Source organism: Leptosomus discolor, chromosome 3, assembly GCF_034619465.1.
Source record: "Leptosomus discolor isolate bLepDis1 chromosome 3, bLepDis1.hap2, whole genome shotgun sequence".
NCBI lineage: Eukaryota > Metazoa > Chordata > Aves > Leptosomiformes > Leptosomidae > Leptosomus > Leptosomus discolor.
In genome coordinates, this window is record NC_141393.1 from 36,008,655 (window position 1) to 36,025,471 (window position 16,817).

The following is a 16,817-nucleotide window of genomic DNA, read 5'->3' on the forward strand; positions in this document are numbered from 1 at the left end:
AGTTACTCGTTGCTAAACAGCTGCTGTCCTTTCTAACTCATTGGGGTTTGCAAAGCTCCTCAGCCAGGCTAGAAAACATCTCAGAATCTTTTGCCCTCTCGTTCAGTGCTCATCTACATTATTGTTCAATAGCTCATTGTTACTGGAAAAATTACTAATCCATGCAAAGAAAGAAAGATTGTGGGACAGATTTTTAGAGATACCAGGTACTACTGAGTTCAGCACCTTCCAGCATTGTCTTAATCTTTAGTTAATTGCTGTAAATTTGTCTCTCCACCCTCTCTCTGCCTTAATTGCAATCATTTTGGGTCAATATATGTATCCTGTTCGGTTTTTGCATACTTAATTTACTCATGCATACTCAGTACCCAGCAAACATGAGTTAGCTTGTAAGTAACTTAGTTCAATAGAGTGCGCTTTTTTTACAAGTTCTTTTTAAAAAAACCCTAATTTACTGATGTTCCTTTATCATTAGAAAGCACAGCCAAGAAATTGCTGCTCCTTCCACTACTGTAAGTAAATACATTGAGATGCTTAGTTCTTTTTGCATTTTGAAGTAGATTTAGTGATGGCAGCATGTTCGTTAGAAATTGATCTGTTATAAGAAGCCTTTTTAATCATTTGCTATGATATAACACTGTGTAAAAATAATAATGCCAGAGTTGTATGGCTTGAGGCATAAACCTCACAATGTTAAACCGCTAGTCTGTTTTTTTTGATTTATGAGCAATTTAAATTACTTATTAAGAGAATTTGAGTTACTGTTATTAAAGTTTGATGTACAGGAGGGTTTTTTAATCACTATTTGAGTATACTTTGATAAAATAATTTAGTTTTCTATTACTAATATATTCTTTTCCTCTTTCCAGTATTTTTATTCACTACGGATATTTGCTGGCCAAGACCCATCCTCTGTCTGGGTTGGCTGGGTAACACCAGACTATCATTTTTACAGTGAGAATTTTGACCTAAATAAAAATTGTACAGTGACAGTTACTTTAGGTGATGAGAGAGGCAGGGTTCATGAAAGGTATGGATTTATTTATCACCTATTAAAGACTGTATTTTAATACTGTTGTTCAAAAGTGAATTATTCACAAACTTGATATTTTAAATGTTAAACTAACAAGAAAATTGATTATGAAGTAGGAGTGTTCTGTACTCATTTATATATGAATGTGTTTTACATAGGCTTGTTAAAGTCCATTATCATTAATGTTTTCTTTGAAAGAATGTTTTGTGATGCTTTTTTCTTTCAACATCCATATTTGGTCACTGTGGATGAGCCAGTTATTTGTTTTAATGTTTTACATAAGCACACAGAAGCATGTGAAATTGTTTCGTGATACAAAAAAGGAAAAAATAAAGGTGCACTTAGTCTGATCCCCTTACCCACAATGCTTACGTTATTTTAAAAAAGGGGGGTTGATAATGAGTAAACAGAACTAATAGACGCACAAGCATGTTTGAGGCTTTCTAATTGTTACTGCATTGAAAAGTACATCTTCACTGAGTACTTAGCCAAGTTCAGTGTGACCTATGATTTGTTTTCTTTGTTCTTGCTGTTCTTTCAGTGTGAAGCGCAGCAATTGCTATATGGTTTGGGGAGGAGATGTAATTGCTAATTCCCAGAGATCAGGTCGCAGTAATGTTGATTTGGAAATTGGATGCTTTGTTGACCTGGCTACTGGAATGTTGTCATTCACAGCCAATGGAAAAGAGCTTGGCACTTGTTATCAGGTATTATCAGATTTTCAGGAAGCTATCTAGTAAGCTGGTCATTTTGATACTATTATAAAATTGTTTATTCTTGTTCAGAAATCTGACTGAACACTGTTCGTGTGACAATAACATGTTTTCCTATATTATTCTGTTTCATCCCTTCCCCCCCTGCCTCTCTCTCTCCCCCCCGTTTTGTAAGGCTACATTTTTCCAACTTCTTGCGGTTGTTTCAAATGTTGAGGAATGGCTCTTGATAAATATGTTCATAATTTTTTTTTTACCTCTCAATTCATGTGGTTCAGAATCTTGATTTATAATCTTAATTATTCTTTTATTAATATTTTATTTGTCGACTGAATCTGTTATACAATATAGGGGAAATAATTATTTACATTAGCATAAGGTCAAAATTAGGCTTTAGATATAGTAATTTTTGGTATGGATTGAGAAAATAAATTTAGTTTATTATTACTGGGGTTTGTGTCTTCTGCAACTAGCTGTGATTTGAAGATCTTGTGATTAGATAAATTTCAAACCCCAAAATTACAATACAGTTAGTGTGCAAAGCCAAAATAAATGGAGTGGGCCCTAAATGCTATTAATGTTCACAAAACGGAGAGTCATTGGAGCAGTAGTTGACAGAAGTTTTTAGCACCAGATTGATGAGATTTGCTCTTAGTAAGATCAGTTGTCCATAGTAGATCATGCATCGTGGAAGAGGTTATCCAGTGTTAGGAGCAATGCATCCCTTTCTTCTATGTCAACAAAAACCCCACAAATCTGTAATACAAATAAAACTTAAATGTTATTTAGCTAAATTTAATGGAACTTTGTACACTGACTCTGTTGAAAATTAGTGCAGTAGGGTTGCACGCAGCCTGTAAATGGGAGTGGTAGGTGATCCAGCAGCTGTGATTTCGGTGTATTTTATAAGAGTGGTGAGAGACTTCGGTGCTATGCTGGGAGGTTATTAAATGTCAACATCCTGGGAAAAGAAAACAGGAGATGAAAGTGCTTAAGCCCCACGCTTTGCTGTTTTTTTTAGCTAGATACAAATCAATATGACAGCTTGTGAAGAAAGCCATGGAAGTTTGGCGGTGTGTTGTTTGGGTTTTTTGTTTGTTTTTTCTTTTTATGGAACAGTCTTTACTTGTTTTTCTAATTTTGCCAGGCAATCTAGGAAAACTTAAATGTGGAAGATGCCTTTTACTGCTTTTAGTGTAAAAAAACACTTTCAGGTTTTTCCTCTTGTGACTTGCAATTAATGTAACCAAATTCGTTGTACTAAATTTAAAATAATCTCAGAAAATACAATTATTTCTCTTTTGTTTCTTCTCTTATCCGTGGAAAAAAGTACCTGGAGTTGCTTTTGTAAATGTTTTTCAATGAACCTGTTAACACCTAGTCTGTTGGAAAATGAGAACACCTAGCACTTCCTGTAATGATACAATGGTATATTCTAACAGGAATGTTATGTCTGAGGGTGAAATATTTCTCAGCGTTTGCTTATTTAGAGTACTTTAAATCTTTCCTCTATTTTTGAAAGTAGTGAAAATAGTCTTATGTAGTTTTCATTTTAATTTCTTTATTATTTTTACCATAAAATAAAATCTTTAAAATACTTGAGTAAATCTAATCTCTCACCCAAATTGCAGCAAATAATTGATATTTGTTTAGTCTAGAGGCTGCAGGATAATTATTCTAACCTTGTAACCATTTGCACTTTTCAGTTTTCTTAACTGAAGTAGAGGAACAGTATTTATATGCTGTTTTCTTTCCAAAAGGATGATAGGTCAACATACTGAGAAGAAATTAATTTTGCTGTAGTTCTTGATCTGACTATTGAATGCCATAGTGATATTCAGAAAAAAACCCCACTGTCTATAATAGAAAAGTAAATGAAAGATACTGTATACATATATACATGAGATTTTTGTCATTAATTGGCAGGCCAATGTTAAGGTATTTGTAGCAGAAAGGAGAACTTAAATATTGTTTTACAAGTGTTTTCTTCCAAGTTTATTCTGAGTTAGTAATGGTTTTCTGACACCAAACAAGTTTAGAAATTACAAATTCAGTTATTATTACTAGGAAATATTTACCTTTGGTCAGAGGATGAGAGTTGTATGTCTCAGTAACTTTCAGGCTTTAATGAAGTAAAACACATATTTTATTAGTAATGTCTTTCAGTCCAGGATACCTTTTTGTTTCTGGATTTGGGTTTGTGGTTTTGTTCCTTATCAAAAAGATTAGAATATACATACCTAGCCTTAGATTATTTTGTCTATCCCAATAGTTATAGTTCTGAAAAAACTTTATTCTGCATACAGAATTTCAGTATATGGTATTATTTTACATTTTCTTTAAGTTATATTGTGTTTTGGAAATTTTTTCTCATCTAAAAGACTACGAATTTTTTTTTTTTTTTTTTGTGACTCTGTTTCACTATATTGGTTTGGAATTTTTGATAATTCATATCCTCAAAGTTAGAAGCTGCACTCCTTCACAGCATGAGTATTGCAATTGTACTTAGTATGCATAAGTACGCATAGTACACAAAATATGTTATTATGTGATTAAAATACTGAATTGAGCTAATGAAACCTTGAATTGATTGCATGGGCTGTGCTTTTTTTCGGCCACTCTGGAGCACTGAAATCCTTTTAATAATATACTATTCTGTAAGTGTCTTTTTAATTCTTTTTTTTTTTTTCATAGCAGTAGGGTTGGGTGATCTTGTAAAGAAGTCTTCAGAAAAAATTGCTATTACTACCCTGACATGTACTTTGAATCTAGCTGTAATGGGGAAATGAGGATAATATAGCCGTCAAACAAAATCCCAAACCCAACCAGATACTTCAGAAATGCTGCACTGTGATTCAGTGTGATTCAGTGTGATTCACACTGATCCACAGATATATAGAGACAAATGTGTCACAGTTTGAGGCTGGGCCGGCCACTAACGAATGACAGACACTCTCTACTAACCCCTCTCCCCTCCCAAAAGGGAAAAGGAGAGAGAACAAGGGAGAGAGACTTTACGGTTTGGAAAAGAAAACTTGAACAGCTTTAATGGAACAATAACAATAAAAGAAAAGATAATAATAAGAATAAGGAAAAAATGAAATATATACAATATGTACAAATATATACAAAACCAATACCGAACCCAACTCCCCCCACCCTGATGACAATACGTCACCACCACGCTGCAGGGCTGGCACTGGGGCAGTCCCAGGCTGGACTCGGCAGCAGACAGGGATGGGATACAGAAGCTGGACTCAGGCACTGGATTCAGGGATGCACGGATCAGTCCTCCTCAGATGTCGGCCATCGAAGAAGAGAGGAAGAGACGAAGAGGCGAAGAGAGACCGAGACCCTCGTGATCTCTCAGCTTTATACTGAATATGATGTATATGGGTTGGAATACTCTGTTGGTCAGGTTTGGATCACCTGTCCAGTTTGCTCCTCCCTGTGGGTGCGACTCTTTTCACTCCTGGCACCCCAACATGGAGTACAAGATTTAGCAGTGACCTTGGTCGCCATAAGAACAAGTATAAGCAAGGGCCTCTCTGCATCCCATTCCTTGGTACGAACTATAAACATCAGGCCTTATCACTGCTAGGAGCAGTCACTGTCTGGAAAAACAGGCTGCTGTTTTAGAAAATGCCGTTAGTTAAAGGAGACTTAACTGAAAAGTTAAAAGCACTAAAACAGAATTAGTTCTGATTTAGCCCAAACCAGGACAAAATGCTAAGCCTGAAAATAAAGAGGTCTTTGAGATCTTTCAAAAGAAATTAGATTCTTCTGCTTTTGGAGTATGGATAGAAATTCGTTAATCTTAGTAGGAAATAAAGATTTGCATTATCCGTCAAATGATGCACACTCACCCTCTTCTTGTCCCCCTCTGGTTCCCTTTCCCTTAGAAATTTGATTTTTTGGTAGTGAGTTATTTTGTCCAGCATAAAATGTGAAAGAACTCTAACAGATGTGTGGTGGTCTAAACAGCTGTATTCTACCCTCGGTCTCTGTTGGGGTTGCTTTTTCTAGAGGAAGATCCAAAGTATGTAGCTGTAAAGTGGCTGGATTTTTAAGGTAGCTGCTCTAGAATGAGCTGTTGGATTTGGCTATGTTTGAGAAGAACCAAAGAACCAACATGCAGTGTTACCAAAGTTGCTGTTACAGGTGTTGAAAGCACGTAAGACAGCAGGCGCACCTGCCTGAAAGTTATGTGGGCCTCTAAAGATTACTCAGCATGCTTTACTATATTAGAGGTAAACTACAGGTAGACACTAATCAGTGCTTTAATACAGTGTCTGCAGTTATTTGATAATGAATTGTAAGCTGTATAATACTTACTTTATACTGTATCATATTCTGGGAGGAGATCCTTATTACTTTTTTATTTTTTTAAAAATATTTAATCTTATTTCTCTTCTAGGTTGAACCAAACACAAAGCTTTTTCCAGCAACTTTTGTACAGCCTACAAGCACTAACTTGGTTCAGTTTGAACTTGGTAAATTAAAGGTACAAAATATTTTATATAAAGGTGCTCTTTTAAATCTGTTCATTTCGACAGAAATTCCTGCTCAGTTGAATTTGTTTAGGACGATTGAACCAATGGCGTGACTTTTTATTTGACTTCTGCATTTACTTCTGTAAATGTAATTATTATATGAAGTTAATTGTTCAACAAATCTAAACTGCATTTGTCAAAATAAACTAAAGTTATTTGGGGAGAGCACCTTTAATGTTGGGCATTTTTTAATGGATTTTGTTTACTGCAATAACATACATTTCTATGATTTCCTTGCTATCAATAAATTATACTTCCTTTTGGTATTACAGGTTTATTCGTAATTAGATGTTACAAACATAATTTTAATACACTTACTTCTTTCAGAATACCATGCCTTTATCAGCGGCAATTTTTAAAAGTGAGGAAAGAAACCCTGTTCCTCAGTGTCCCCCTCGCCTTGATGTGCAAACAATTACACCTGTTCTGTGGAGCAGGATGCCCAACAGCTTTCTAAAAGTAGAAACTGAGCGTGTCAGTGAACGTCATGGCTGGGTTGTGCAGTGTTTGGAACCTCTGCAGATGATGGCACTTCATATCCCAGAAGAAAACAGGTACATTTGGAAAGGATAATAAAGAGGTATCGAAATATCAAGTATTGTAACCAGTGACGAATGAAACTATAAGCATTTAACTGCTGTACTTTTATTGGATATTTTGCAGCTTCTTTTAATAATTCAATAATGAATTTTATTTATCGTTAATAAAACTGAATTCAATAAAAGAGTAAAAAATACTGTGTTTTGTGGAAAAAATGAAACAGTAATCCTCAATAAACTAGAAAGTGACAGTATTACTGCAGAGTTTCAGCATTACAAATACATTTATTTTAAAAACAAGTTCTAATTTGCCATAGCTTTCAAAGAAGCTTCTCTGTCTTACGTTTTTCCTTTTTTTTTGTAGTACTAATTGTAAATAATATCAAATTATTACCACTGTTTACTGTGGAACTGAATAAAATGTGCAGAGATTCTAAAAATTTTTCTTTTACAAAATGATTATTCATTAAATTGACTGGTGTTCTCTTTCTTTATTTCATAACAGATGTGTTGATATTTTGGAACTATGTGAACAAGAAGATTTGATGAAGTTTCACTACCACACTTTGAAACTCTATAGCTCAGTCAGTGCTCTGGGTAACACTAGAGTTGCTTATGCACTTTGTAGCCATGTGGACATATCTCAGCTATTTTATGCAATAGATAATCAATACTTACCTGGACTCCTACGGTCTGGATTCTACGACTTGCTCATTAGTATTCATTTGGAACACGCCAAGCAAGCCAAGCTCATGATGAACAATGAATTTATCATTCCAGTTACAGATGAAACTCGAACTATTAAATTATATCCTGATGAAACAAAGAAGCATGGTTTACCTGGAGTAGGGCTTAGCACTTGTCTGAAACCAGGCTTTAATTTTTCTACTCCGTGCTTTATTGTGACCAGTGAAGAACGTCAGACATCCAGCCCAGAGATACCCCTTGATATACTTAAATCCAAGGCCATAAGTATGCTAACGGAGGCAGTACAGTGTAGTGGTACTCATATACGAGACCCTGTTGGAGGACAGGTTGCATTCCAGTTTGTTCCTGTTCTTAAACTGATAGCAACATTGCTCATAATGGGGGTTTTTGATGATGATGATGTGAAGCAGGTGTTACTCCTCATTGATCCCAATGTGTTTGGAGAGCACAAGGAAGAAACAGAAGAGAGGACAGAGAAAGAAGAAGTTACACAAGTTGAGGAAAAAGCTGTAGAAGCTGGGGAGAAGGCAATAAAAGAAACGAAAGCTCCTGCAAAGGGCTTATTGCAGACAAGATTACCAGAATCTGTTAAGCTTCAGGTGACCATTTAATATAAATGCATTAAATATGTTCTACTATTGATGAAAGAAAAGTAGTGCTATTTGTCTGTTCTCTAGTTTGTAAGATTTGAAATCCTGAAGATCTCTATTCCACTTTGCTTTATAACCTCACATTAATAACCAAATTTCATGATGATGCAATTCTTTCTATACATGTCTACACTCAAAATAGATGTGTGTATACTTATTTATTTCATAGGTGTATTTTAAAAGAGGGAGGGCTGGACCAGGTGATCTTTAAAAGACGCTTCCAACACAAACTATTTTATAATTCTGAGTTTCCTACATATTTTGAGTGCATGGAGTGAAAGACTGTGAATGGAGTACAGTATTGATCAGATGATAGAACAGTATAAATTTGTCAACTTTACAGTGTTAAAAGAAAAATACTGGAAAAAAGTCTCTCATTTTTAGAGTCTGTTGCAGTGTATAGTATCCACTGCTGTTCTTCCCCAGTTAGAGTTTGTTAAACTGTTGAACTTAAGTCTGTTTTTTCTATTGTAGATGTGTCATTTACTCAATTATTTCTGTGACTGTGAGCTGCAACATAGAGTGGAAGCAATTGTGTCATTTGCAGACCGTTACGTGTCAAAATTGCAATATAATCAGAAATACAGGTACAATGAACTCATGCAAGCCTTGAACATGTCTGCTGCTTTGACTGCCAAGAAGACTAAAGAATTTCGGTCTCCTCCTCAAGAACAGGTAATATTAAACAAATGATTGAATCTAAAGATTAAAAAAAGATGTCTTTGATAGTGCTGACTTCTAAACTACTATTGGAACGGCTAGAGAACCAAAATTGATTTTGAAATTAGATTTATTAAGATGCCACAAAATACTGAATGTCAGAATGCTTATACCTCTACTCCAGAATTCAAACTCTAAACCAAAGTTGACTTAGGATTTCTCAACAGTATAGAAAAATTGAACATTACTGTCCAATGCTGAGGAACTGAGATTCATCCAGTTCTGCAAAGTGATGATAATAAGATAATTTTAGTTGCTAAAACGTAGCATGAAATTAGTGTTGTCCTGACATCTGTATGTTGGAAATAGTCTTTTCTACCGCCAGGAAATATCTTTATAAACAGGTGAAACATGGCTATATAGTAGAATATGTCTTAGGCTATCTCAGTGTTTTAACTATGTTTTATTTCCCTTAAAGATTAATATGTTGCTGAATTTTCAACTGGGAGAGGATTGTCCCTGTCCAGAGGAGATTAGGGATGAGTTATATGAATTTCATGATGATCTTCTAATTCATTGTGGTGAGTGGCAAGATGTTGTTACATTTTTTTGTTTGTCTTTTTGACACTTTCAATTAAAAAAGATCAGATCAGTTTAAAAAAAAAATACTAGTATTAGGGGGTTTTGTTAGATATATTGCTGTCTACATGGAGACGTTCCTGACAGACTTTGGTGCATGTTACAAAAATACAGGAAACCTGTGCATGGTTTTAAGTTTCATTGTTATATATCTGTTAAATATTATCCATTATTATTCTATTTATATATCAATTTTAGACTTAATTAGAAAAAATAAAAATATTGCCAACAAGAAGATTGGATTACCTTAAAAGATTATATAGGCACCTCTATGTGTACAAGCAGATGAAAGATATTGGAAGAATATTATTGCTGTGAAGCTGAGCAGTAGAAAAGTTAATAAAAAAGACGAGATGAGGGGTGCTGCTGCTGCTTTGGCTTAGTTTCCTGGTGTATACATAACTGTGGTGGTCAATCATTATAAAATGCTATTGCACTGCAGATTACAGCTTGAGATGCTCCAGACATTGAATTTGAATTTCCTTGGGGTGTCCTCAGGGGTGAGCTATGTCAGATACCCTGTGCAATTTCTGTGGGTTAAGGAATCTCATTTTATATGTGATGCCAAAAATCTTTTGTTAGTCTATCGAGATCTCCATCTAATCAAGACAATCATGGAATTATTAGTCCATTTACAACGATACTAACATTTATAGTCCGAGTCATCCAGATATTACTGCTCATTCCCAGTAATTACGTAGTTAAAACTGTTGTACACAAGCATTTTCATATCTACTTATTTGGTAAATATATTGTTAGTCACTCTTCTAGTGCATTTCTTGTCCTATGATTGATGGCATCTATCTTGTTTGGGAAAAAGGGGACAGGGTCATTACAGTGAATTGACAGCATCTCCATTTCTTCCGCAGGAAGAGCACGGTAATCTTAGTAGTTTCTTCCTCCTCTTCCTCTTCTGTTTGCTTGAGGTGACTTTTAAGTGTTTACTAATACATTCTGCTAGCTCTTTTCTTCACTGGTTATCCCTAACACCAGTTTTGCCCACTTCATGGAATTGCATTCTTTCAGTGACCTCTAATTAACAGTTTATGATTTCTGTTTGTAGCCATGATGCCTCCCATACCATTCTGTGCTTGTATCGTTAAGACTTCTGCTATCATCTTGTGCTGCTATTTCTGAGTACCCTATTAGAATCTCCAGCAACCATCAAGCTGTGATTTCATGATAAGCCAATTACCATTTTTCAACTACCTCAGCCTTAGCCTCAGCCACACATCAGTAGGTCAGTGGGTATCTATGTTGTGTTTCATCGTCTTATTTCTGGAGATATTGTATAAGACAGTATTAGAAGTCCTTAAAATCAAGATTTGTATCTGTAAGGTTAGCTACATTATAGGTGGAAATTTAGTTAATTTAATGTAATTTGGTTTTGGCAGTCCTGTATTGATTGTTGTTCATCCTTGCTTCTAAGCGCTTACCAAAAACTGTTTCATTCATTCATTCAAGCATTTCTGTTCCAAGCGTTAAAGTGCATAGTTTTTATCCTCGTAGCTACTCCTCTTACTCTCCAGTTTTGTTGAGATAAATACTCATCTCTATTGTTCAGTCACTTAGCTCTTGATCTGACCTCTGGTTTTCAAAGATAGTGCCTATTTGGCATCAGAGAGTTCTCCGAGACTCCAGGATGAAGATTATGGAAGATCCCTAACTTACTTGGAAACGTCTTAACTCTGCAATATATTTATCTTATCTTGCTGGTATTATTATTAAGTTAGCTTAGCTCCTGATCACTCTTCCTCTTTTCATGAGGTGAAACCCTACTGATTGTAGGTTGTTTGGGGTTTTTTTTAGGCATACTTTTATTATTGTTTACTACATTATAAATGTTTATGTTGAATGAGAGAGAGAATTGAAGATCGAGGAAGCACAGTCTTGTGATTAAAAGAATATGACAATCCTATGGGTTCTAAACAAAACCATATCCATTACTTTGTACAGTTTTATCATAGGTGGTCACTGCGGATAAGTGCTCTTCATTATCTGTGACCTGACCTAGTCCTGAAAATCAGTGCTAAGCGGTCACAGCTTCAGATAAAATGAATAGGAGTTGTGCTTGGAATATTTAATCAGCTTTTTAATACTAAGTATACTTTGCAGTCTAAGTGGGAAAATTTGTATGCAATCAAGTAATTAAAGGCTGCTTCATAATGAATATACGCAAATAGCCTGAATTAAAATTACTCAGGCAGTCTTAATCCTAGTATGTCCTAACTGTGAGTGGTTAATTTTGCCAGCAAAATAATAGTCCTCAAACATAATTTTTGTGTGTAATTTTTTGGTTATAAACAAACCAAACAAATTCACAACAGGTTTTATTGCATAATATCAAATTGACACTTATCTGGGTTGGAACCATCTGTTCCAGTGCACAGACCTCTGCCATGTGGATTAAGTGATTAGCCAGTAACAACATGAGATGGTCAGCTTCTGAATGGATTGCAACTCTAAGAGCATGCAGAATGAATAATGAATGATATGGAGCAGTGAATGAGACCCTGTCTGGAGCAGTCACAGACCCCATCTCCTCCAGTCCAGCACTGTCTTGAGTCATCATCCCAGCTTCTTGTAATTTCAGCTACTCAAGAGTTCTCCTTGCAGTGTGTCTCTCTTGCTTCCAGGGCCCAGGTTTGTTTTTTTTCAATGCCAGATAGTTTCTTGATTTCTTTAACATACTTGTCTGCTTTCTCTTTCCTCTCCTTATTGGCTACACTTCTTGTTCTTACTTTTTCCGTAGTCTGACTGTAGCCTTCCTTCATTCTGAGCTTTTAATTTTGCCCAGCCAGTGACACTTTTCCTATTCCTTAAATTCTGCATGTAGTCTCCAATTTCAGTTTCTAGTTCTCACTCTCCCACTGCCTCTGAATTTTTTTTCTTCCTAGTCATAACTTTTAACTCTTTCCCCTTGGTATGCAGAGTTTCTCCAACCTGATAACCACATTTCAATTCTTGTTTCTTTTTTTAATACCAGTTTTAGCCTTTGTAGTTTATTCTTTTCCCTCTGCTTCAGCTTGTATCTCTTCAGTATTCTCTCTGGAAATCTTCTCCTTTTCTCAAATTCACTTTGACCAGTAGCCGAACAGCAGCAAAAGCTTACATTTCAGCCTGACACAATTAGCTCTGGTCTGAAGGGAACCTGCTTAGGTGTTCTGTGTCCTGCACATAAGACATGTGGTATCTGATCAGCACGAAGAGGTGTGAAAGATTTGAAAATGCTTTGAATGGTTGTGAAGCAATGTAGTGAACTGAACTGGATTAAACTACCCTGTAAAATGACATCCAGTCTCATCATATACATTTTAATGAAAAACATGTGTCAGCAGTGTAATCTCTGAACATCTGCCTTCTTACAGTTTTAAATTCAGTTAATTTGCTTTTTATGGCTGCTAAATATCTTGACTGAAAAATTGTACTGTATTGTGAGATACAGCCATACATTTCATTCTTTAGCTTACATTCTGCAATATGAAACAAAGGATCACGTATTTAATCAAATATGCTCCTGAGTCAAAATTAATTGCCGTAGTAGAATCTTCGAAAAATACCACCTCTTTGCTTGTAATACTGAAAAAATAATACTATAAATCTGGATATAAGAAGTATGTGTACTGAAATAAACATAATTTGAGTGGTGCTACTGAAGCTAACATGTTAAAGCTGCTGGCCTTTCTACATATTTTTTTCCTGTATAAAGTTTGCTAGTTAAAAAAAAAATCCTGTAGATTTTTTTGTGTTGTTTAAATATTGAAGGATTTAATCTTCAAAGTTTTGTTTCTAACCAGTTTTATCATCTGCTAAGGTATTCCACTAGAAGAGGAGGAAGAGGAAGAGGAAGATTCCTCCTTGACTGGCAAACTCCGTTTATTAATGTACAAAATCAAAGGTCCACCAAAAGCAGAAAAAGTAGAACCTATGGAGGAAGAAGAGAGATCTCCCAGTAAGTTTTCTTTCCACATGAATACTTCCATGGTGCAAGTGTTAAAGGTGTACACAGTCAACAATAGTGTATTTTCTAATAAAACTTTATAGCAGACTGAAGAAGACTACCCATTTAAGTTCCTCCTGCCTCTTAGAACAATTGCCCTACATACTGAACGGCTTAGATGCATTGTTAAACAAGAAGTTAGAATGGGTGGAAGTTTTTGGACCCAGATCATTAATTCTGGGATTGAAAATTTACATATTCTTTACAAAGAAATGTAAAAAGTTATTTTTGGCATAATAATCTAGACTCAAGCATTCCAAACTTGAGAAGTTTCCGTTTATATGGAGGACTGGGATATCCCTGTGTGTTTGCTGAGTAATATTAAGCTATTAACATTTCTTAAAACCGGAAATATTTAACTTAAACCATTTGAAAAGTCTATGTATATGTTTTGAAACTAATGAGATGAGAGATAATTTAATCCACAGATTAAGAACAACTAAGAACAGTATATATGGGAGAATGTGTATTATATCACTGAAAACAGTCCTTCCACCTAGCACAGCTGAATAAGCACAACAGAGGGCTGAGGGTAACTGTTGAAACAGTACAATAATTTATTTAAAGTTAATTAGTTTAATGGTGTATAAAAATAAGCCAATAGATAGTCTTATTCCTATGTTTTCAGATTTGTAATTCCCTGTGGCAGTGATTCATAGAACCATAGAATGGCTGAGGCTGGAAGGGGCCTCTGGAGGTCACGGGGTCCAACACCCCTGCCCAAGCAGGGCCATCTAGAACAGGTTGCCCAGGACCATGTCCAGATGGCTTTTTAATATCTCCAAGGATGGAGACTCCACAACCTCCTTGGTCAATGTGTGCCAGTGCTCAAGTCACCCTCACAGTAAAAGTGTTCCCTTTTGCTCAAATGGACCCTCCTGTGTTTCAGTGTGTGCCCCATTGTCTCTTGTCCTATCACTGGGCTCTGGAAAGAGTGTCTGTTTTCTTTACACCCTCCCTTCAGGTATTTATATACATTGGCGAGATTGCCCCTGAGCTGCCTTTTCTCTGGGCCAAACAGTCCCAAGTCTCTTTTGGTTGATGCTGAGCAGGTAGGCTGGTGAGTTCACTTCTTAAAAAGGCCTGACACTACATGTTGCAGGGCACTGTGGAGTTTGATTGGACTTGATTCATGCGATGTGCATGTCAGCTGATAACATATATATCCGTGGTCTCTGCAACTACCTGAAAGGAGGTTGTAGTGAGGGGGGTGTTGGTCTCTTCTCCTGTGTAACAAGCGATAGGATGAGAAGAAATGGCCTCAAGTTGCAACAGGGGAGGTTTAGATTAGGAAAAAATTCTTTACTGAAAGAGTGATCAAACATTGGAACAGGCTGCCCAGGGAAGTGGTGGAGTCACCATCCCTGCAGATGTTCAAGAAACGTATAGATGTGGTACTTCAGGACACAGTTTAATGGGCATGGTGGTGTTGGGTTGACAGTTGGACATGATGATCTTAGAGGTCTCTTCCAACCTAATGATTCTATGATTTTGTATATTTTATTAAGAGAAAGCTGTGCAAAGCTTGACAGATGTTAATCAGTGAAAGTTTTTACTCTTGAATTAAAGTGAGTTCTTGTAAGAAACATAAATGTAGCTGAATCAAGGTTATTCTACACACAGAGGAATGATGGATAAACTTAGCACTGTAATTCATAGGTCTTGTTATACAAAAAGATGGGAAGTTTCTCCTTCCTGTGGAAGAGTAAATTCAAATGGCATCTGCTGTTAATTATATGCAAATACCATATGCTTGCCATATTTCATATCTGTCTTCTTGCTACTTTACCATGCCTAATGGCATAAAGCAAGCAGAAAAGGAGACTAAGAATTTGTTTCAGCAAGTTTCATTTCAAGTGTGCTTTCATTTCTACTCACAAATGGACTTTTATTTTAGGAGAGGAAAGCCAGCAATTTAAACTAGTTTTTTAATGATGAATTAGTAAAATTTGTTTTTAAAAACAAGCTAGAGTTCAGAGAATGAGCACATTCAGACAATAAATTAGTGTTTCTGTTGATAGGACTTCTGTAACTGTCTAGTCATAATTTAAATAAGACATATATATATGGGGGACTCATCGTGTAGACTTGAAGGATTGTTAAGGCACTGCAATTGTTTTTTAAAAACTTAAAAATTGGAAAAACTTTAGCAAATATTTTAGCTGTATATTGATGTCACCATGCCCAGTATTTGGATGTCTCCCAGCTTCTCTTGCAGGATAATCTGCTGGCCTGCCCTTCACCTCCTTCCCCAAGCCAGAGGTGTGATAAAAGGGATAGTACCCCTTACACAGAAGAAATTGCAAAGATCTGGTTTTATTTAAGATAGTGAGTGATATGTCTGCTTTTTGGTTTTTCTGCAGGTAGAAATGAAGCGAGATAATGATCTTATTCTTGCATTTTGGGAATAGAAACTATGGCTGTCAGGCTTCCTTAACTGTGGCTTTTCAGGTGCCTCTAATTTAGGGAGGACATCGGCTATTATAATACAAATGTTTCATGTAGAACCATGTATTCTGAAGGTACACATTTGGTTACTGGTCCTAGAACAGAAATCAGGAAATACAATTTACTGGCCTGAACAAATGCACTAATTCAGTTCCCACATTAAAACAATGAACCACAGATCTTTCGAAGTGACCTTAGTATGGATATATGAGAATGTTTGTGTGAAAAGGTTCAGTCCTTCCCCCCCCCCCCCCCCCCCCGCCCACTGTCAGAAAACCAGAGTAAGTAATTATATTCTCTAAGATCATTGACTTTCTCACAGAAGTGTGTTGTATTTATGTAATCAGTGACACTTAATAAAAGCTATGCTAAGGTATTAGTTATTCTAGGAAAAAAGAACTTGGTGCAAGAATCAGAGAAGAGGAGATTGCCTTGTTGCACTGAAAGAAGAAATTGTTTTGATTGGAGAAAGTTATACATGTTTTGGGACAAAACTCGTTTAATGTTTTCATGCGTAACATGCCCCTAAGAACAGGGCTGTCTTAGTGAAACACAGACTCTGTCCCCACAGAAAAGAGCCTGCTTATTATTAATAAACAAAATCTGAGAATTAATAATGGTTTTCTATAAATATATCATTGAGTAAACTGTAAGGGAGAAAAGTTAGCCAGTGAAAGGATAGTGTAGACACGAAAATAAATGGATATAAACTAGCTATAAATGCTTTTGTGCTGGAAATTGGGAGGGGACAATTCTTACCATTGGAAGAACTTTTGGAAAGTCAAAAGGTAACATTGCTGGAAATAGAGGAAAGAAACTTGCATTGTTTTAAGAGATTATTCATAATCTCATAAGAGATTTTAAGATTATTCAT

General features: G+C 35.8%; 1 protein-coding gene across 1 annotated transcript in view; it reads left to right on the forward strand.

Moving 5' to 3' along the window:
- RYR3 (ryanodine receptor 3) overlaps positions 1–16,817 on the forward strand; it is a 219,294-nt gene that overhangs the window by 94,345 nt on the left and 108,132 nt on the right. The window contains exons 31-39 of the mRNA XM_086462983.1: positions 476–512; positions 870–1,030; positions 1,575–1,740; positions 6,164–6,250; positions 6,627–6,853; positions 7,344–8,145; positions 8,671–8,871; positions 9,335–9,437; positions 13,310–13,447. Coding sequence (XP_086319109.1) covers positions 476–512; positions 870–1,030; positions 1,575–1,740; positions 6,164–6,250; positions 6,627–6,853; positions 7,344–8,145; positions 8,671–8,871; positions 9,335–9,437; positions 13,310–13,447 — 1,922 coding nt within the window. The remainder of the gene's footprint in view (positions 1–475; positions 513–869; positions 1,031–1,574; positions 1,741–6,163; positions 6,251–6,626; positions 6,854–7,343; positions 8,146–8,670; positions 8,872–9,334; positions 9,438–13,309; positions 13,448–16,817) is intronic.